Source organism: Capricornis sumatraensis, chromosome 5 (genome assembly GCF_032405125.1).
Source record: "Capricornis sumatraensis isolate serow.1 chromosome 5, serow.2, whole genome shotgun sequence".
In the NCBI taxonomy this organism is placed as follows: Eukaryota; Metazoa; Chordata; class Mammalia; order Artiodactyla; family Bovidae; genus Capricornis; species Capricornis sumatraensis.
This window is the reverse complement of record NC_091073.1, coordinates 12083830-12107381: the sequence shown is the minus strand read 5'-3', so window position 1 is coordinate 12107381 and position 23552 is coordinate 12083830. Positions and strand designations below refer to the sequence as shown.

At 40.0% G+C, this 23552-nt stretch overlaps 1 protein-coding gene across 1 annotated transcript in view; it reads left to right on the top strand.

Moving 5' to 3' along the window:
- Positions 1-23552, top strand: part of ABCA13 (ATP binding cassette subfamily A member 13) — a 388784-nt gene that overhangs the window by 283081 nt on the left and 82151 nt on the right. The window contains exons 54-55 of the mRNA XM_068973151.1: positions 1359-1551; positions 4238-4347. Of these exons, the coding sequence (XP_068829252.1) occupies positions 1359-1551; positions 4238-4347 (303 nt within the window). The remainder of the gene's footprint in view (positions 1-1358; positions 1552-4237; positions 4348-23552) is intronic.

Below are 23552 nucleotides of genomic sequence, written 5' to 3'. Positions count from 1 at the left end.
GTGGAACGCACCCTCACCTGGGGAAGGGCGCCTGATAGTCAAGGAGAAAGTGTCAAATTCAGTGAATCTTTGGAAATTCAACACAACCGCGTTACCTTCTGCCAGTCAGTAGCACCTGAAGTCCCCTCAGGACCCCCTGTCAGTCAGTCCCACTCTATTTGTTGTTCAGTCCCTAAGTCATGTTTTTGCAGCCCCATGGACTGCAGCACACCAGGCTTTCCTGTCCCACTCTATAGATGGATTCATTTCTTATGCTTTTGAACATTATATAAAATCTACCATATAACGCATACTCCTGCATGTGTAGCTGTATTTTCTAATCATCCGGGTTATGTGTTGAGAAAATCATATGTTTGTCCAGTGGTGATTTCAGGAATGGAAAAAATAGTACAGGGAAAGGGGCTGGGGACACTGGGGTCTAGCTCTAGATATTTTATTGTATTTTTAATACTTTTTAAACTTTTAAATAGCTTATGACTCATCAGAAATAGCAAAATTAGTCCAGAGAAACTCTATGTCCCCTTCACCTCGCTTCTCCCAACAATACTGTGATAGTATAATAACACAGTACACTACAATATTACATTGATAAAACCAGGAAATTGATGTGGGCACAACACTATCTCAGTGATCTGTACTCATTTAGTGACTAACATATTGGCTTATTACAGTTTGCAGAAATTGAGATTTACTCGAAAGGCAAAATGCACCAGAAAAGAAAATAATAAAGATTAGAAAGTGAGCTAGCTCAGATTTAGGGACAATAAATCAGAGTTGAGAGTTAGCTTTGTGCTCATCTGACAGGTGTCTGTCGAGTGCCTCCTGTGCATTCTTTTACACAATCCAGCGTGTGCTGTGGAACTGTAGCACTTGGTAACTTTCATGTATAATCTAGTTTATCAAAGGGCTTGTTTGCTCAAAGGCTTCCCTGCTGACTCATAGTAAATAATCCACCTGTTAATGCAGGAGACCTGGGATCAACCCCTGGGTTGAAAAGACCCCCTGGAGAAGAACTGGCAACCCACTCCAGTATTGCTGCCTGGAGAATTCCATGGACAGAGGAGTCTGGCGGGCCATAGTCCATGGGGTCTCAGAGTCATACACAACTGAGCGACTAACTCTTGACTTCACTTGCTCAAAGTGGTCAGACAAGCTGATTTCTTACAACTTTGTGATGAATTATTTGTCCTCTGGCACGTCCTCTGGTGTGACTTTATTGCTCATAAAATCAGCAAGTGGTTTGCGTTTGGTGTCCATCCATTTTTGCTGTTGGGATGATCTCTGACCTTTCTTTCCCCCTTGATTCTTCCGGCCCATTTCTCAGGGGTGAATTAACTCTGAATTATCTCTCCTCCCAGGGGCCACTCTGCCATTCAAGGCACAGTCACATCTTCCAAGGACATAGATGTTGAAAAAGAGCAAGTGAGGGTGCTGAAAGGCAGAACCAGTGGAGACACTCTGGTGCTGTATAACCTCAGTAAGAGTTACAGGGGCTTCTTCAAGAGCACGACCGCCGTGCAAGAGATCAGCTTGGGCGTACGCAGGGGAGAGGTAAGGGACTTCTGTCTGTACCTTTTCTGCGGCAAACAGGTCTCAGTCTAATTGTTGATCTGCCCATGTTATTCCCAGAATATCTGACATCACAACTGAAAGCGTCTGCACGTTTTAGGAGTCTCTCCTGGATCTGTATAGAGAGTCGGTTGACTTTCCCTAGTGAAAACTCTGCTGATTGACTGATGGGGTTTATTCTCTTCCATAATTTTAAAAATTTAAGTGATCAAGATTGTTATTGTTCGGTTTCTAACCCATGGACTGTAGCCCACCAGGCTCCTGTGTCCATGGGATTCTCCAGGAAAGAATACTGGGGTGGGTAGACATTCCCTTCTCTAGGGGATCTTCCCAAGCCAGGGATTGAACTCGCATCTCCTACTTGGCCGGCGGGTTCTTTACCAGGGAACCACCAGGGAGCCACCAGGGAAAGCCCAAGTAACTCAGGAGTTTTCATTATTGTTTGGGTTACAGGGTGACTCTCCATTGAGTGCAAATATTTTATAAATCCAATTAATTAAGGAAAACACTTCTAACTCCTGTTTGAACTTCAGTACTCTTTAAGTGGCCAATTAAGCCATCTAATAAAATGTTATTCTGAAAAAGTAAAAACACACACCACAGTTAGCTTAGAGTTGTTTTTCATGAATTCTAGTAGAAATGTTTTTTGTGAACTGACAGAAGCCATGTAAATTGTTCCTGATGCGTGCTTAATGCATAAAGGGAAGTCAGTTCTGGAAGTGATTCCTTTTAATTAACTGTTAAAAATAAATGAGAATATCTTGCATTCATATTGTTCCAAGCTTCTGAGGAATTCAAAGTAGGTTATATGGTTATCTGATTGGCATCCAAGCTCTGCTGTGAGTGGATCTGAGGTAGAGAAGAGCTGAGAGATGATGGATCTGTGTCTACCCAGGGACATGGCACCCTGCACCAAGGTGTGTGGTCAGATAGGACAGATGTTAAACGAGTGTTTTTTGCAGGGTTTGTGTTTGCTGCTCAACTCTAAGACTAGTATTGTGATTTTTGCCATCTTATGGAACTATTTTTTTACCCTCGCTTAAAAAGAAAAAGACTTCCATTTTGCTGTTACTTTTCCATGGCTTCCGTAGTTGCTCAGTGTAAAGAACCTGCTTGCCAATGCAAGACATACAGGTTCAGTACCTGGGTTGGGAATGATTCCCTGGATGAGGAAGATCTCTGGAGGAGGAAATGGGCCACTCTAGTGTTCTTGCCTGGGAAATCCCATGGACAGAGGAGCCTGGTGGGCTAGAGTCCATGGGGTCTCAAAACAGACGTGACTGAATGACTAACCAACAGCTCCTTCTCTGTGATAGATTTAAGGAGTAAGAAAAAAACCTTGAAAAGTTTCCTAAGAGAAATGCTCCAGATATCTGAAATGGTCTAGGATGCATTCATCTTCGGATTCTTTTCACTAGGCTTTATTTGAGCACCTGAGTTTAATGACTTAGATGTAAAGAATTGTGCAAAAGCCTACGGAAAACACCAAGATGGCTATGCTGTGCCCCTTTCCCTCTAGGAATTAATAATTGGGCACGCAATGGGAGGTCATAAACAGTGCCCAGGGTGATGTAACAGCAGATCAAGGTTGAAAGGCGCAGAGTGAGGTGAATGGCCTCAGAGCCCTAAGTCTAGAGAGGGCAGCCCCATGGCGGGGGTGGAGCCTGAGAGCAGGGAGGGAGGAATGGGCAGAGTGGGGAGGCAGGAGTGTGAGAAAGAGGGCTCTGATAAACTCAAGCCTTAGCCCAGAGGGTACAATGTACTTGAATCACCTGATGGTGTTGTTCCTGGGGTAGCAGCTCAGGTGTGGTCTGGCTGACATGAATGACAGGGGACAGCACAGATCTGCAACAGGATGGCCCCATGTTTCAGAGGGTAGAAGAGACCCAGGTAAGGTGGGGAAAGCATAGGTGTTGAAGCAGCCTGCTCCCACAGCTACAAAATAGGGCTCTGTGCTAACTAAGTGTCAGCCACAGGAAACCCAGGATTCAGGAAGCCAGCAGTGCCCAGACATCAGGAAACAGGTGTCCTGGAAGGAGGTCAGTAAGGATAAGCGTCTCGGCTTCCACCACAGGATCTCCAGCTAAGAACAGCCTCGGTTCAAGGTAGAGACTGGGCTGCAAAAGACAGCAGGGCCATGTTCCACACAGAATATAAGACTGTGAAGCAGGAAGAGGTGACCTGATGCTGAGTGTGATCCTATGGAAATAGAGGGCTTTCTTCATTAGTTGTCAGGGTTAGGCCATCATCAGAGTTAGAGGACAGAGAGAGATTCAGAGACAGAAGAAGGCACTGGGATAGTCATGATTATGATGACGTGACTCCTAAAAATACTGTGCTAACCAGAGGGACACAGGAACCTGTGATGTGCGCCCCTGTCTTACCAGATAGGATTCAGCATAATTTGTGGTAATTGCACTTACTTGTCATCCTCTTTCATTTTCCAGACGTGAATATATTGTCTGTGAATTAATGCTGAAATTATACCGCTCAAATGTCACAGTGATTTCAGGAGTACTGTGTGAGCTATAAAGTGCCTTATACACTTATTTTATGATTGTAAAAGGCTACAAATAATACAAACCAAAAGTAGCATAAAACTAGTTGAAAGCAAGTGCCGTTTCTGACGTAATTTTGATTTTATGGTCTGTTTCTTTTCTGCCTTCAGTGCTTTGGGCTTCTCGGGGTGAACGGGGCTGGGAAAACCACCACCTTCAAAATGCTGACCGGGGACCTGCCTCCGAGCTCGGGACACGCCGTCGTCAGGACTCCCATGGGGTAAAGTCCAGGTTCTATCACTTTATTGCCTGTAGAGATGATCATCAAATCTAGAGAAGCCCAGCCTCCCCCTCATTCTGTGCTCTAAAGTCAGAGGGGGTCATTGGCCTCCAAATTTATTTCCAGTGACCACTGCTCACAAGAGGGGAAAAAGGCCTCCAAAAGGGAGTGAAATGGACTTGATGTTTCCGACCAGAGGGTGGTGGAAGCAGCCCAGGGCCGCCCCCTTCCAGCAGTGATGCTGGCTGCTCTGCCCCATGGAAGCCGGGTGGGTGGGAGTGGCCAGGGCCTGGTTCTTCTGCTTTGCCATCGACAGGGTAGAGCTTCAGACGCACTCACTGCAGTGCAGGGGCTGGCAGGGGCAGGGTGGTTTCATTTGTTTCACCCCCAGACTTTGTCTTTCCGGCAGTTCATCAGTTTTCCATCTGCCCCATCTGTGTGCCATGCGTATGTGTCCTAATAATCCTTTAGCTGTTCCCCACTCCCACCCTGTGCCCTGCTCTTCTGAGTATCAGTGCGGTACGACAGGTCCTGACATATATCTTTCTGCTTTTCCTGCTAGAGCGAATTAATTGTAACTGGATAACAGATTTCAGAAATCTGTCATGGAACTGATATAAAGAAAGCGACAGGCATTGTGATATGTTCTCTGAGGGTCATTATATAAATAGCCATCAAGTTCTCAGTTTCATAGTCTGTCTACCAGGAATCCTAGAGTTATCTCTTAATAGACTTGGAAGTTAATTTGCTTGAGATTTTTATATATAGGTTCAAATAAATTCATGGAAAATTTTCAAAAATATCACAGGTACTCATTGCTTAGCTAATTTTTTTTTTTTTTGCATTGACAAATGGTTATTGTCCATCTATGATGTGCCAGGCACCAGGAGAACAGAAATTCTTCCTCTAATCTTAAAATCCAGTGTTAATATTTGTATGTCTCCTGCTTGTCTAGTTTAAACATACATAGGTGTCTATGTGCATGTATCTAATTTTATTAGTTATCTGCATATGTGTAGGCATGTCAAGTGCAGATGATTAAATATGTAGAGAGAAGCATATTTTAAAATCAGACACGATTATAAAGATCATTGTGTAGACTTCATTTATACTTATTCCATGAACATTTCATAATCCTCTTCAGCAATAGTTATTAAAAGGTTTAATTTTTCACAAGCCTGATAGGCAGGCAATTTCATTGTCAGATTGATTTGCATTTCTTTAATTACTCATGAACTTGACAGAATGCTTTCCCCATATTTATCTCTTGCCTAGGGTTTCTTTCTGCCAATCACCTGTCATGACTATGGTTCTTTTTTATAAGGTTGTCTTTTTTACTCATTAGGTAAGAGTTTTTAATATATTCAACTGGCAGTATATTCACATATTCAATATCTTCAACATGCTTTATAGGTTTCAAGTATTAACTGTTAGTTCAGTTCAGTTCAGTTCAGTCGCTCAGTCGTGTCCGACTCTTTGCGACCCCATGAATTGCAGCATGCCAGGTCTCTCTATTCATCACCAACTTCAGGAGTTCACTCAGACTTTCATCCATCGAGTCAGTGATGCCATCCAGCCATCTCATCCTCTGTCGTTCCCTTCTCCTGCCCCCAATCCCTCCCAGCATCAAAGTCTTTTGAAATGAGTCAACTCTTCACATGAGGTGGCCAGAGTACTGGAGTTTCAGCTTTAGCATCATTCCTTCCAAAGAAATCCCAGAGTTGATCTCCTTCAGAATGGACTGGTTGGATTTCCTTGCAGTCCAAGGGACTCTCAAGAGTCTTCTCCAACACCACAGTTCAAAAGCATCAATTCTTTGGCACTCAGCCATCTTCATAGTCCAACTCTCACATCCATACATGACCACTGGAAAAACCATAGCCTTGACTAGACGGACCTTAGTCGGCAAAGTAATGTCTCTGCTTTTGAATATGCTATCTAGGTTGGTCATAACTTTCCTTCCAAGGAGTGAGTGTCTTTTAATTTCATGGCTGCAATCACCATCTGCAGTGATTTTGGAGCCCCCCAAAATAAAGTCTGACACTGTTTCCACTGTTTCCCCATCTATTTGCCATGAAGTGATGGGACCGGATGCCATGATCTTCGTTTTCTGAATGTTGAGCTTTAAGCAAACTTTTTCACTCTCCTCTTTCACTTTCATCAAGAGGCTTTTTAGTTCCTCTTCACCTTCTGCCATAAGGGTGGTGTCATCTGCATATCTGAGGTTTTTGATATTTCTCCCGGCAATCTTGATTCCAGCTTGTGTTTCTTCCAGCCCAGCATTTCTCATGATGTACTCTGCATATAAGTTAAATAAGCAGGGTGACAATATACAGCCTTGACATACTCCTTTTCCTATTTGGAACCAGTCTGTTGTTCCATGTCCACTTCTAACTGTTGCTTCCTGACCTGCATACAGATTTCTCAAGAGGCAGGTCAGGTGGTCTGGTATTCCCATCTCTTTAAGAATTTTCCACAGTTTATTGTGATCCACACAGTCAAAGGCTTTGGCATAGTCAATAAAGCAGAAATAGATGTTTTTCAGGAACTCTCTTGCTTTTTCCATGATACAGCAGATGTTGGCAATTTGATCCCTGGTTCTTCTGCCTTTTCTAAAACCAGCTTGAACATCAGGAAGTTCACGGTTCATGTATTGCTGAAGCCTGCCTTGGAGAATTTTGAGCATTACTTTACTAGCGTGTGAGATTTGTATTTTAATTTTGTTTTAAAAATTTATATGTATAGACATTCTCAGTTTCAATAAGATAGTTTGTTCTTTTTTTCCTTTGTTATTTCTTCCTGTTTGAATTTCAGGAAGTTCTCTTTCTATGATGATAAAGCTATTCTTTTTAATTTTTATTTTTACTTTATTTTACCTTATAGTACTGTATTGGTTTTGCCATACATTGACATGAATCCGCCACGGGTGTACATGAGTTCCCAATCCTGAACCCCCCTCCCACCTCCCACCTCATATCATCTCTCTGGATCATCCCTGTGCACCAGCCCCAAGCATCCTATATCCTGTATCGAACATAGACTGGCGATTCATTTCTTACATGATAGTATACATGTTTCAGTGCCATTCTCCCAAATCATCCCACCCTCTCCCTCTCCCTCAGAGTCCAAAAGTCCATTCTATACATCTGTGTCTCTTTTGCTGTCTTGCATACAGGGTTATCGGTACCATTTTTCTAAATTCCATATATATGTGTTAGTATACTGTATTGGTGTTTTTCTTTCTGGCTTACTTCACTCTGTATAATCAGCTTGAGTTTCATCCACCTCATTAGTACTGATTCAAATGTATTCTTTTTAATGGCTGAGTAATACTCCGTTGTGTATATGTACCACAGCTTTCTTATCCATTTGTCTGCTGATGGACATCTAGGTTGTTTCCATGTCCTGGCTATTATAAACAGTGCTGCAATGAACATTGGGGTACATGTGTCTGTTTCAATTCTTGTTTCCTCGGTGTGTATGCCAAGCAGTGGGATTGCTGGGTCATAAGGTAGTTCTATTTGCAATTTTTTAAGGAATCTCCACACTGTTCTCCATAGTGGCTGTACTAGTTTGCATTCCCACCAACAGTGTAAGAGGGTTCCCTTTTCTCCACACCCTCTCCAGCATTTATTGTTTGTAGACTTTTGGATCGCAGCCATTCTGACTGGTGTGAAATGGTACCTCATTGTGGTCTTAATTTGCATTTCTCTGATAATGAGTGATGTTGAGCATCTTTTCATGTGTTTGTTAGCCATCCATATGTCTTCTTTGGAGAAGTGTCTATTTAGTTCTTTGGCCCATTTTTTGATTGGGTCGTTTGTTTTTCTGGAATTGAACTGCATAAGTTGCTTGTATAATTTTGAGATTAGTTGTTTGTCAGTTGCTTCATTTGCTATTATTTTCTCCCATTCTGAAGGCTGTCTTTTCACCTTGCTTATAGTTTCCTTTGTTGTGCAGAAGCTTTTAATTTTAATTAGATCCCATTTGTTTATTTTTGTTTTTATTTCCAGTATTCTGGGAGGTGGGTCATAGAGGATCCAGCTGTGATTTATGTCAGAGAGTGTTTTGCCTATGTTCTCCTCTAGGAGTTTTATAGTTTCTGGTCTTACGTTTAGATCTTGAATCCATTTTGAGTTTATTTTTGTGTATGGTGTTAGAAAGTGATCTATTTCATTCTTTTATAGGTGTTAGAAAGTGATCTAGTTTCATTCTTTTCCAAGTGGTTGACCAGTTTTCCCAGCACCACTTGTTAAAGAGATTGTCTTTACTCCATTGTATATTCTTGCCTCCTTTGTCGAAGATAAGGTGTCCATAGGTGTGTGGATTTATCTCTGGGCTCTCTATTTTGTTCCATTGATCTATATTTCTGTCTTTGTGCCAGTACCATACTATCTGACTGTGGCCCTGTAGTAGAGCCTGAAGTCAGGCAGGTTGATTCCTCCAGTTCTATTCTTCTTTCTCAAGATTGCTTCAGCTATTCGAGGTTTTTTGTATTTGTTCTAGTTCTGTGAAAAATACCGCTGGTAGCTTGATAGGGATTGCACTGAATTTGTAGATTGCTTTGGGTAGTATACTCATTTTCACTATATTGATTCTTCCAATCCATGAACGTGGTATATTTCTCCATCTATTAGTGTCCTCTTTGATTTCTTTCATCAGTGTTTTATGGTTTTCTATATATAGGTCTTTAGTTTCTTTAGGTAGATATATTCCTAAGTATTTTATTCTTTTCGTTGCAATGGTGAATGGAATTGTTTCCTTAATTTCTTTTTCTACTTTCTCATTATTAGTGTATAGGAATGCAAGGGATTTCTGTGTGTTGATTTTATATCCTGCAACTTTACTTTATTCATTGATGAGCTCTAGTAATTTTCTGGTGGAGTCTTTAGGGTTTTCTATGTAGAGGATCATGTCATCTGCCAACATTGAGAGTTTTACTTCTTATTTTCCTGTCTGGATTCCTTTTATTTCTTTTTCTGCTCTGATTGCTGTGGCCAAAACTTCCAGAACTATGTTGAATAGTAGCAGTGAAAGGTGGCACCCTTGTCTTGTTCCTGACTTTAGGGGAAATGCTTTCGATTTTTCACCATTGAGGATAATGTTTGCTGTGGGTTTGTCATATATAGCTTTTATTATGTTGAGGTATGTTCCTTCTATTCCTGCTTTCTGGAGAGTTTTTATCATAAATGGATGTTCAATTTTGTCAAAGGCCTTTTCTGCATCTATTGAGATAATCATATGGCTTTTGTTTTTCAGTTTGTTAATGTGGTGAATTACATTGATTGATTTGCGGATATTGAAGAATCCTTGCATCCCTGGGATAAAGCCCACTTGGTCATGGTGTATGATCTTTTTAATGTGTTGTTGGATTCTGATTGCTAGAATTTTATTGAGGATTTTTGCATCTATGTTCATCAGTAATATTGATTTGTCCATTTCTTCCATGTTGTCCATTTTATTGGCATATAATTGCTGATAGTAGTCTTTTATGATCCTTTGCATTTCTGTGTTGTCTGTTGTGATCTCTCCATTTTCATTTCTAATTTTATTGATTTGATTTTTCTTTCTCAGTTTCTTGATGAGTCTGGCTAATGGTTTGTCAATTTTATTTATCCTTTCAAAGAACCAGCTTTTGGCTTTGTTGATTTTTGCTATGGTCTCTTTTCAGAGGCTTCTTTTCTACATTCATGTTTATTATTTGCATGGAGTCTATATGTGAATATATGGTTAATGGAAATATAATCTGATCTTTTTTCCAGTCCATGATTCCAGTTCCAGTTTGTCTAAGGCCATTGTCACAGCCATATGTCTTTTGTCTGTCTTATTCTTTGCACTGAGTTCTCAGCTAGGCTGGGACTCACTTTACCTTCTACTGTTTCAGATGTATACTGGTGAGTTGGTCCCACCTGACTGTCTTCCTAGTTTTTCATTTCTAGAATAATCTGGACTACTTTGGTACAATATGAGTTATTATTTTTAGAATCATTTTGGTAACTTGTATAAAAGTGTCACAATATTTGAATCTTGATTGGAATAGAGTCAAATTTATTTTATACTTTGAAGAGATTTACATCTCTATGATAGTTTGTGTTCTTTATCCTTAACTCTGGTACAGAGCCATTCACTCAGGTCATTTAAAAAGCATCGTTTACTTGTTTTGCAGTTTTCTCTGTAGAATCCTTGCATATCTGTTTTAGATCTGCAATGAAGTTTTCTTCATCGGGAGGTAATTCATCTCCTGAAACTGAAAAGTGTTAATTGTATCAGATTCTTTGCGATCCTGTGGACTGTAACCTCCCAGGCTCCTCTGTCCATCGAATTCTCCAGGCAAGAATCCTGGAGTAGGTTGTGATTTTCTTCTCCAGGGGATCTTCCTGACCCGGGGACTGAACCCGTGTCTCCTGTGTCTCCTGCACTGCAGGCGGATGCTTTACCCACTGAGCCACCTATATAGTAATATATATGTCAATCCCAAACTCCTAATTTATCCCCCAACCCTTACCCTTTAGTAGCCATTATTTTCTTATGTCTGTGAATCTATTTCTGTTTTGCATGTAAGTTATTTTTTTCAATGTAGAGAAAAAATGTAAAGCTGGTTTCACAATTCTCACTGGAGTTTTAATTGATGTTATATTGCATTTATATTAATAGATTAACTTGAAAATAACTGGTATGTGAAAGCTGGTCTTTTCTGCAAACCTTCTGTATTTTCCATTCATTGAAACAAATCTAATTCTTTTTGAAAAGCATTTTGTTCCACCCAGAATACAATGTTTATCCTAGTAATTCATGAAAGTCTTCTGTTTCTCCTATAGTAATGCTTCTGAGTCCTATTTCCTTTTTGCTTTCCTTAAAACCATTCAGCAATGTTCAATGCTAGTGTATTTTACTCACCTAATAATAGTGTTTCTTTTTATATTTTCCCTCCTCTATTTTTTCTCTTCCAACTTTATTGAGATATAATGGACATTATCATTTTATAAACCTGTGTAAATTTAAGGATTATGGCATAATGGTGTACATATATCTGGAATGGCTTACGTATATCATGAAATTATTATCACAGATTTAGTGATCATTGATCATATCATATAGATATAAAATAAAAGAGAGAAAATTATATTTTCTGTGTGATGAGAATTCTTAAGCTGTCTTCTCTTAACCACCGTCATGTATAACACACAGCAGTGCTAATTGTATTCATTAAGATGGAGGAGCCTGGTGGGCTACAGTCCACACGGTCGGAAAGAGTTGGACATGACTGAGCGACTTCATTATTCACTATCACTATGTTGTAGATTTACATCCCTAATACTTATTTATCGTATAACGGCAAGTTCATACCTTTTGGCCGCCTGCATCAGATTCCCCTTCCCGGCATTCCTGCCTCTGGTGACCCAAATCTCATCTCTTTTTCCATGAGTTTGTCAGTTTGAAGTATAATTGACCTATAACACTATGCTAGTTCCTGGAGTGATTAGCTATTTCCATATATTATAGCAATATCACCAGGGTAATCTAGTTACCATCTGTCACCACACAAAGTTATTGTGTTATTATTGACTATATTCTCCACACTGAACATTTCATCGCTGTGACATATTTATATCACAAATAAAAGATTGTCAATTATCAATCTGTCCTTTTATTTCTGCAGCACACTCTGTCAGGAATTTAAATATTTTCTTATTTGTTAAATTTCATATATCATTTAAACTTACGATTCATAACAAAACAAGCTGTTTTGTTAAAAAAATCTGATATTAAATTTGTACTATTAATTTGTTATTGTTTAGTTATTCAGTCGTGTCTGAGTCTTTGAGACCCCTGGGACTGGGTTCCTCTGTCCATAGGGTTTCTCAGGCAAGAATAGTGGAGTGGGTTGCCCTTTCCTTTTCCAGGGCACCTTCCCAACCCCCAGGGATGGAACCTGCGTCTCCTGCATTGGCAGGCAGCTTATTTACTGCTGAGCCACCATGGAAGCCCTACGATTAAGTTACTTCTATTTTTTTGTTATTTTGACACCAAAATATTTCTCCCTTCTAATGAACCTATTTACTTTATTTCCTATTTTTTTAAAATCAATTCTTATTGAAGTATAGTTGATTTACAATGTTGTGCTGGTTTCAGGTATACAGCCAATTGATTCAGTTATACATATAGTCACTATTTTTTATACTCTGTTTCTATGTAGGTGATTACAGAGTATTGAGTGAAGTGAAAGTGAAAGTGAAGTCGCTCAGTCGTGTCCAACTCTTTTCGACCCCGTGGACTATAGCCCACCAGGCTCCTTTGTCCATGGGATTCTCCAGGCAAGAATACTGGAGTGGGTTGCTATTTCCTTCTCCAGGGGAACTTCCCGACCCAGGGATTGAACCCAGGTCTCCTGCACTGCAGGCAGAGGCACCAGGGAAGCCCAGTATTAGTTAATTGTTTTATATATAGTAGTATATATTTATCAATCCTAATTTCCCAGTTTATCTCTCTCCCACCTTCCCGTTTGGTAACCATAAATTTTTTCTACATCTTTGACTCTATTTCTGTTTTGTAACCTATTTACTTAATTTAAAATTTTAAGTACCTACATGGAGTTATAACTATTATCATCTTAATATTTGTATTTTTCCTCTCTCTGTACCTGTATAGTTGTCATTTTTTTCTATTAAATTGTCTTTATACTTTCCAGACTAGGACTATTTTACTTTCATGTTTGGGAACACATGTAAGAATTAAAGATTTTAAAATTAAAAATAAAATAAAATAAAATATGTAAAAAAAAAAGAATGAAAGATCAAATTTACTTAGTAATTAAAATGTTTTTCAGTTTCCAAATTTATTAAATTTTGTCCCTTTTTAATAAAGTCACCGATCAGTTTATTTTACCAAAGTTTAAAATCAATATTTTAAAAATAGATCTTCCATTTTATTTTGCTTCAGTAGAGAAAACCACACACCAGTTTTTCTAATTAATACCTTCTAAAAAAATTCTTTTTTAATGTAAATTTATTTATTTTAATTGGAGGCTAATTACTTTACAATATTATATTGGTTTTGCCATACATCAGTATGAGTCTGCCATGGAAAATTCTTGTTTTTAATATTTTATTTTATTTTTAAACTTTTTATTTTATATTGGAGTATAGCTGCTTAATAATGCTGTGATAGTTTCAGGTGCACAGCAAAGTTACTCAGCCATTCTTCCCTAAACTCCCCTCCCAGCCAGGCTGGCACATAACATTGAGCTGAGTTCCTTGTGCTATACAATAGGTCCATGTTGGTTATCCATTTTAAACATAGCAGTGTGTATATGTCGCTCCCAAACTCCCTAGCTATCCTTTCCCTCCATTCTCCCCACCACCCCCAGCAATCCTAAATTCATTCACTAAGTCTCTGAGTCTGTTTTGTAGATAAGTTCATTTGTATATTTTCTTTTTAGTCCTCATTAAGTTCATTTGTATAATTTCTTTTTAGTCCACATTAAGGGATGTCATGTGATGCTTCTGCTTCTCTCTATGACTTCACTCACTATGACAATCTCTAAGTTAAATTTTGTCATTTTTGTTAGCCTTTCCATCATACTTTTCTCAGTTTAGTTTTGTTGTTTTATTTCTAACTTGATTTGAATGAATTTTAAAATCTTTTTCTTTAAATAAATTATCAAACCAAGTCTATAAATGTGTTTCTTTGTATAGCTTTATTTTAACCCTAAAAATTTCATAAGTGATATTATTGCTGTCATTGCTCTGTACATAATATATATAATTTTGATTTCATCTTTCCAAAATTTGCTTAGAGGAATATTTCTACTATCTCAAAATCTTGTGTTTGTTGGTTTAATGTATATTTTTTTAATGTCTTTAAAAATTTTTTAGTTGAAGTTATAGAAAAGAACATTTTAATGAATTTTTACAAAAGTGAAATGCTTTTGTAATCTGTGTCTCTCTCAAGAAATAGTTCAGGACTTTTGTTCAGTTCCTCAGTTGTGTCCTACTCTTTGTGACCCCATGGACTGCAGCACACCAGGCCTCCCTGTCCATCACCAACTCCTGGAGCTTACTCAAACTCACGTCCATTGAGTTGGTGATGCCATCCAACCATCTCTTCCTCTGTCATCCCCTTCTCGTCTTGCTTTCAATTTTTCCCAGCATCAGGGTCTTTTCTAATGAGCTGGCTATTTACATCAGGTGGCCAAAGTATTGGAGCTTCAGCTTCAGCTTCAGCTTCAGCTTCAGCTTCAGCATCAGTCCTTCCAGTGAATATTCAGGACTGATTTCCTTTAGGATTGACTGGTTTGTAGTCAAGGGACTCTCAAGAGTCTTCTCCAACACCACAGTTTAAAAGCATCAATTCTTCAGCGCTCGGCCTTCTTTATGGTCCAACTCTCACATCCATACGTGACTACTAGGAAAACCATAGCTTTGACTATATGGATCTTTGTTGGCAAAGTAATGTCTCTGCTTTTTAATTAATGCTGTCTGGGTTTATCTTAGCTTTTCTTCCGTGGAGCAAGCATCTTTTAATTTCATGGCTGCAGTCACCATCTGCAGTGATTTTGGAACCCAAGAAAATAAAGTCTGTCAGTGTTTTCATCGTTTATCCATCTATTTGCCATGAAGTGATGGGACCAGGTCTATGATCTTCGTTTTTTGAATGTTGAGTTTTTCACTCTCCTCTTTCACTTTCATCAAGAGTCTCTTTATTTCCTCTTTGCTTTCTTCCATAAGGGTGGTGTCATCTGCATATCTGAGGCTACTGATATTTCTTCCAGAAATCTTAATTCTTTCTTATGCTTCATCCAGTCTGGCATTTACCATGATGTACTCTGCAAACAAGCAACGTGACAATATACAGCCTTGACGTACTCCTTTCCCAATTTTGAACTAGTCCATTGTTCCATGTTTAGTTCTAACTGTTGCTTCTTGACCTGTATACAGGCTTCTCAGGACATAGGTGAGATGGTTTGATAGTCCCATCTTCACAGGACTGTAACCCTTAAATCCCTATCCAGTCATTTTTCCCCTTCAAAGGCAACTCCAATTATATTTTTAAAAATGTAAATTAGCACATTATTATAAGGCAAACTTTTATCACCAAGACTCTGACCACGAACCAGAACTTTGGCAGGTAACCCAGAAGCTAGTCTGCCTGCCTTGTACCAGCGACATCCCTTCTCTGCAGAGGATCCTGTGTGGCTTTGTCTCCTGAGATTGCCCTGGACACAAGCCTTTAGACTTGCTCATTTGTAAAGATCTCATAGGACTTTTCAGACCCTCGGTCTCCAGGACCCCTCTTCCTTTCTTTCTTTTCTATCTAATCTGCCTTTGATCCTGGGCCATTGGACTTGGAGAGAGCTGCCTGTGGATCACACGATTGTGTACAAATGATGTGGCCTGATGTGATGCTCTGTCCTATGTCTTACAAGTTGCTGCTGGATCCAGAGTTATAATCAGTCTTTGGCACAAGTAAGCAGAAGGTAGTATTTTCATTTTTTGATTTTTCATCAGGAAGCATATAATATTTGGTCTCTTCCCCTTTTTTGATACCTAATGCCAAGGTTAATGCATTAATTCATTGGAGATTGCAAAATGGTTATGTATTAACTCATCATTTTGTTTTCATTTACTAACTGGAGTTTCTGTTCCTATATTTTATTTCACTACCCAGAGGTATATTTCACATAAAAAGGACATATAAATGCTTGCTTTTGTTTTTCTTTTCTATCTATTCAGTTTTCAAGATAATCAGTTCATTCCAATCACCCTGAGAGGTAAAAAATTAGGAGTTGTTTGCTTGTTTGTATTTGGTTGTATTATTCTAATTTTATTCTGATAGATTTAGAGTATAACAGACATTTACTTGTGCTTCATTATCCCTTTCACTTCTTAGATGGCATTTTCCCCACCTCTCCCCATTCCTCCAGTCTTGCTTCCTTATCCTTGTACTAGGAATGATGTTCTTAGATGTCGAAGATTCAGAGAGGCCTGATGTCCAGCAGCTGGTGTGCACTCCTCATGCAAGGACTGTTCCCATTCTTGGCTTCTGTGAGGACAGGTGGAGACCTGAAATCATATCTGTGTTACTTCAAAGACTGTATGTCTAATTGTTCTGCTGTCCATTGGCTCTTGTTTGTTTTGTTGTCTTTAATTTAATTTTTGCTTTATGTTATAGTTGATTTGTATGGGCTTTTAACTGTTACAGTCATTGCTGTCTGTGGACAGAGACTGCATTAAACTTCGGTGAGTCTGTGACAATTGATTAAAAAGTCAGTATTTGGAACTAATTATGTTCAAGAACAGAGAATAGAAAGAACTGATAAGTTGAGTGAGTGAGTGAGGTCTGTGGAGGTAGGGTTGTAGATCCCAGTTGTCACCCTGAAAGGGAACCAAGCCCTGTGCACCTGAGGCTCTCAGGTGGTACGTTGCTCATTTTTCTATGCAGTCATACAAGTAAAAGGTGCTTTTGCTGATTCTGTGGTGCCCTTTCCCCTCCAGTTTCTCTGTTTACATGTGCATGCATGCTCAGTTGCTTAGCTGTGTCCCACTCTCTGTGACCCCATGGACTGTAGCCCACCAGGCTTCTCTGTCCACGGTGATTCTCCAGGCAAGAATGCTGGAGTGGGTTGCCATGCCCTCCTCCAGGGGATCTTCCTGACACAGGGATCGAATTCGAGTCTCCTGCATTGGCAGGTGGATACTTTACCATGGAGCCCACAGGGAAGACCCAAATAGAACAATATTACTGCTTGTCTGAACAAGGGGTGCACGTGTGCTCAATTGCTAAGTATATATGGCCAAAAGGATCAGAATTTCAAAAGAAAACAAAAGTATGGGGTTCATTTTTTCAGCCCTGCACAGCTGAGTCTCTCCTTAATAATCCCATTCCATCATTTGTCAAGTAATTGGAAAATGAAATTCAAATAGCTGATCTTGAAAGGAAGAATAAATTTACATCTTTATAATGGTCTGTAAGACCCTTATTATGCTACATATCTGTGTAATTAGTTTAATTATAACTAGGTCACACTTGCATTCATTTTGTTTTTAACCTTGATTATTTGTAATGTTAATTGTACATTGGTATTCAAGAGATTAAATGGATAATTAGAACACAATGGAATTTTTAACAATTTAGGGAGTTGGTATATACCTTTTCTGTCTAGGAAGCTCATAATTTAACTGTTACCTAATTGAAACACAGCAATTCATTCATTTGTTAGATTAGGGCTCCTTTGGCCTCTCCTTTGAAATTATGTTATCAGAAACAGTTGTGTTTTCCAATTTATTAATTTTTGTGATTGCTTGTCCTCAAACTTGAGAATACTGCTGCTGTTTGGTTGCTAAGTCGTGTTTGACTCTTTGCAACTCCATGAACTGTGCACAGGAGTACAGGAGCTTGCCAGGCTCCTCTGTTGATGGGATCCTCCAGGCAAGAATACTGGAGTGCCATGTCCTCCTCCAGGGGATCTTCCTAATCCAGGGACCAAACCTGGAGGCTTTTGGCTTTTCCACTGAGCCACTAGAGAAGCCCAAACTTGAGAATATGCTGTGATTATTATGATTTGGTTTAAAGCGTTAGGAGCTCCTGGTATAACGGCAGCAGTTACTAAGTGGAAGACTGCAGGCCAAACCCCACCCACCCTGTCGTTAGTTGAGCACAGTGTTCAAGCGCTGACCAGCTCCATGTCGCAGGCTTGGCTTCCTCCACCTTATCTCATAATTGTAACAACCTTGAGAGGAGGCTGTTACCCTCATTTAAGGGAGAGAGAATCTGAGCTTCAGAGGACTTGAGTGGAGGACAGAAGGCAGACTTCCCCGGAGGAGCAGAGGACTTGAATCCATGCTCATAACATATTGTCAGCAAATAACTGATGGTTGGAATCTAGGCCCGTTATTGGGACACCAGGCCAACAGGAGACTGAGGTGCTGACTCAGAGCCCAGCTGGCCTGACCTGGTCCCTCCTGGAATGAGCTGGATTTGGAGGCTTCTCAGCAGGTATAAATCAGCTTTGGGAAAGTACCCTGTGCATGGCTAAATGTGTTTTATCATATCCTGTCAGCATGGTGAAGGCTGTGCCATTTTTTCTTTTGCTGGTCCTAAAGATAGATGATTAAAGTAAAAGATAAAAGATAAAGTTAGTCACTCAGTCGTGTCTGACTCTTTGTGACCCTGGGAACTGTAGCCCACCAGGCTCCTCTGTCCATGGAATTCTCTAGGTAAGAATACTGGAGTGGGTTGCCATTTCCTTTTCCAGGGGATCTTCCCAACCCAGGGATTGAACCCATCGACTCTTTTTACATAGTGGAGAAAAGGAAAATCTTGTTTGCATTTTTCCTTTCAGTTCACCTCTCTTATCTGTTCTTGATTCTAAGATCAACTAACTTCCTTTTCCACACCCTAATCATTCTGATCCCAATGATAACTTCTGACCACAGTAATAACTGTGTATAGTTCTACATGCTATATATGCTTCCCAGGTAGTGCCTCTGGTTGTTGTTCAGTCACTCAGTTATTGCTGGGGTCCAGCCCCCGCAGGATCCAGGGAAACCCGAAGGAGAAACAGCATCGGCGATTGATTTATAGAGAGATAAGGAAAGAATGTTGAAGATAAGAAAATAGAGGAGAGAAAGAGGCTGATATTCCTTGGTTTACATAGAGAACTAATAAAACTCTGAGACAAGAAGTTTGCCCTGTTCACGGAGGCCACAGGTGCCCTCCTGGTCTCCCGAGGGAGTGAAGACACAGAACGTCTTCCCGTTCAGGTCTTAAAAACCTGGGCAGATAAGTGAACGCAGGGAGCATCTATGCTCCAAGGGCTCAGACTGAAAAAGAAAGTAAGAGAGAGAAAATGATTGACATGGGATGGCCAAGCTGTTTCGATGAGTGAGGCCCAATAGCTTTATTTTTAAAAGGTACTTTTATACCTTGCCTTATACATAGAGGGAAATGAAAAATGCAAGGTCATACAGAGTCAGCCCAAACATTCCAGCAGTTTTGCCCTTATCAAAAGTGGGATTTTTTTCTGCATACCTTTTCCACAAATGATGTTGTGTACAGTATCTTCTGGCCTTGGAGGCCTGTGAACATTTTATGACCCTCTTTTGATAAAGGCTGCTCAACCAGAAAACTTATTTTCCCTCAAAGTGTTTTTTCTTTATATTTCTAATCTATGTCAGCCTCAGAAAATGCTAAACAGAGTTACATTTCTCACAGAGCAAAGGTGCAATGAGTTGCAAGAAAGAACCAATTAGCTTGAAGAACCTAAGCCACCCCATTTTGTTAAAAAGACTCCATTTTAGAGTTCTGAGGAAAGAATCTTTGGAAATCCCCTGACCTCAGCCCACCACCTGCGAGCCAATCAGATCCCAGATTAGGATCTCCTGACTTTACGTTCAGGACTTATGACCTGCCCAGGAAATTCGAATTAAGCCCAGGAAATGGGAACTAATCAGAACCCGTGGTCAGCCTGGGAAATGAAAACCAATCAGAACCCAACACCTAACCCTTCCACAGAAGGTAACTAATTAGACGTCTCCCAACCCGGAAACTCCCGTTTTTCAAATTTTTCATGTGAGGATACCCTATATAAGCAATGTAACCCAGAGTTCGGGGCTGCTCTCCTTAGCTGCTGCGTCAGTAATGGTGGGAGCCCCAGCTTGAGCTTGGTAATAAAAACTCTCTTGCTTTTGCATCAGATATCGGCTCCCTGGTGGTCATTGGGAGATTTTGCGACTTGGGCATAACAAGCTCAAAAGTCTGATGTGGTTAAATTCAAGGCTACACTTGTTTTTCTTAGATTCTCACTATGTTAACTAATGCATTCCCAGGTGCACAGTGGATAAGAGATACGGGAACTTAGCAACAAGCATTGGCCCAATGATAAAATCCTACATCAGCACTACTCCAATAACTTTTAACTCTTTGAAAGGCTCTATGTTTTAGGCTTTCTGTGCCTGTCACAGTTGGGAGGCTGTAAATAATCATATGAGTAGCTGCAAGAGTCTGGATATACCTGCCAAGCAAGCTAGAATGCTAACAGAGGGGGTTCGATTTGAAATATTCCTCTCATGTCCAGGAGACTTATTAGCTATAGCCCTAAGTTGATTTTCTCCAGAGAAGGGTGGTCAGGGTTAGCCCCCTGTTAATGTCAGAGGAGTTGGTGAAAGTCATGAAATAGTAAAACAGACAGATTCTGGTTTTGGGGTAGATGCTTGAGAAAGCCTAGGGAGCCCCTTGAGTTCTGCAGCCTTGCTTAACAGTTCTCTTCCACATAACCTTGTCATGGGTGGGATCTCCTGTGGTAGCTCCCGGCAAGTCATGTCTGACTCATTGTGACCCTATGGACTATAGCATGCCAGGACTCCCTGTCCATCACCAACACCCGGAGCCTACTCAAACTCATGTCCATCGAGTCAGTGATGCCATCCAACCATCTCATTCTCTGTTGTCCCATTCTTCTCATGCCTTCAGTCTTTCCTAGCATCAGGGTCTTTTCCAATGAGTCAGTTCTTTACCAAAGTATTGGAGTTTCAGCTTCAGCATCTCTCCTTCCAATGAATACTCAGGATTGATTTCCTTTAGGATTGACTGATTTGATTTTCTTGCTGTCCAAGGGACTCTCAAGAGTTTTCTCAAACACCATGACTCAAAAGCATCAATTCTTCAGTGCGCAGCTTTCTTTATGGTCCAACTCTCACATCCATACATGACTGGTGGAAAAACCATAGCTTTGACTATATGTACCTTATCATCAAAGTAATGTCTCTGGTTTTTAATATGCTGTCTAGGTTGGTCATAGCTTTTCTTCCAAGAAGCAAGCGTCTTTTAATTTCATGGCTGTGATCACCATCTGCAGTGATTTTGGAGCCCTGCAAAATAAACTCTGTCACAGTTTCCATTGCTTCCCCATCTATTTGCCATGAAGTGATGGGACCAGATGCCATAATCCTGGTTTTTTGAATGTTGAATTTTAAGCCAGCTTTTTCACTATCCCCTTTCACTTTCATCAAGAGGTTCTTTATTTCCTCTTTGCTTTCTGCCGTAAGGGTGGTGTCATCTGCTTATCTGAGCTTATTGATATTTCTCCTAGAAACCTTGATTTCAGCTTGTGCTTCTTCCAGCCCTGCATTTCATATAATGTACTCTGCATGTGATTTAAATAAGCAGAGTGACAATATACAGCCTTGATGTGATTTTTTCCCAGTTTGAACCAGTCCATTGTTTCGTGTCCAGTTCTAACTGTTACTTCTTAACCTGCATACATGTTTCTCAAGAGGCAGGTCAGGTGGTTTGATATTCTTATCTCTTGAAGAATTTTCCACAGCTTGCTGTGATCCACAAAGTCAAAGGCTTTAGAATAGTCCATGAAGCAGAAGTAGATGTTTCTCTGGAATTCTCTTGCTTTTTCTTTGATCCAGTGGATGTTGGCAATTTAATCTCTAGTTCCTCTACCTTTTCTAAATCCTGCTTGAACATCTGGAAGTTCACAATTCACGTACTGTTGAAGCCTGGCTTGGAGAATTTTGAGCATTACTTTGCTAGCATGTGAGATGAGTGCAGTTGTGTGGTAGTTTGAACATTCTCTGGCATTGCCTTTCTTTGGGATTGGAATGAAAACTGATCTGTTCCATTCCTGTGGCCACTGCTGAGTTTTCCAAATTTGCTGGCATATTGAGTGCATACTTTAACAGCATCGTTGTTTAGGATTTGAAATAGCTCAGCTGGAATTCCATCACCTCCACTAGCTTTGTTCGTAGTGATGCTTCCTAAGGCCTGCTGACTTCGCATTCCAGGATGTCTGGCTCTAGGTGAGTGATCACACCATTGTGATTATCTGGGTCATGAAGATCTCTTTTGTATAGTTCTCCTGTGTATTCTTGCCACATTTTCTCAATATGTTTTGCTTCTGTTAGATCCATATCTTTTCTGTCCTTTATCGTGCCCATCTTTGCATGAAATGTTCCCTTGATATCTAATTTTCTTGAAGAGATCTCTTGTCTTTCCCATTCTGTTGTTTTCCTTTTTTTAAAAGCATCGATTGCTAAGGAGAGCTTTCTTATCTCTCCTCACTATTCCTTGGAATTCTGCATTCAGATGGGTATATCTTTACTTTTCTCCTTTTCTTTTTGCTTCTCTTCTTTTCTCAGTTATTTGTAAGTCCTCCTAAGGCAACCATTTCACCTTTTTGCATTTCTTTTTCTTGGAGATGGTTTTGATCACCACCTTCTGTAGAATGTCACAAACCTCCGTCCATTGTTTTTCAGTCATTCTGTCTATCAGATCTGATACCTTGGAATCTATTTGTCACTTCCACTGTACAATCATAAGGGATTTAATTCAGGTCATACCTGAATGGTCTAGTGGTTTTCCCTACTTTTTCAACTTAAGTCTGAATTTGGAAATAAGTACTTCATGATCTGAGCCACAGTCAACTCCCAGTCTTGTTTTTGCTGATGGTATAGAGCTTCTCCATCTTTGGCTGCAAAGAATGTAATCAATCTGATTTTGGTATTGACTATCTGGGGAAGTCCATGTGTAGAGTCTTCTCTTGTATTGTTGGCAGAGGGTGTTTTCTATGACCAGTGTGTTCTCTTGGCAAAACTCTATTAGCCTTTACCCTGCTTCCTTTTGTATTCCAAGGCAAAACTTGCTTGTTACTCCAGGTATCTCTTTTTTTCCCCTACTTTCACATTCCAGTCACCTGTGATGAAAAGAACATCTTTTTGGGGTTTTAGTTCTAGAAGGTCTTGTAGGTCTTCATAGAACCATTCAACTTTAGCTTGTATGGCATTACTGGTGAGGGCATAAGACTTGCATTACTGTGATACTGAATGGTTTGCCTTGGAAATGAACAGAGATCATTCTGTCATTTTTGAGATTGCATCCAAGTACTGCATTTCAGACTCGTTTGTTGACTATGATGGCTACTTCATTTCTTCAAAGGGATTCTTGTCCACAGTAGTAGATATAATGGTCATCTGAATTAAATTCACCCATCCTGCACCATTTTAGTTAACTGATTGCTAAAATGTTGATGTTCACTCTCATCGTCTCCTATTTGACCACTTCTAATTTACCCTGATTCATGGACCTAATATGCCAGGTTCCTATGCAATATTGTTCTTCACAGCATCGGACTTTACTTTCACCACCAGTCACATCCACACCTGGTCATTGTTTCCACATTGGCTCAGCCTCTTCATTCC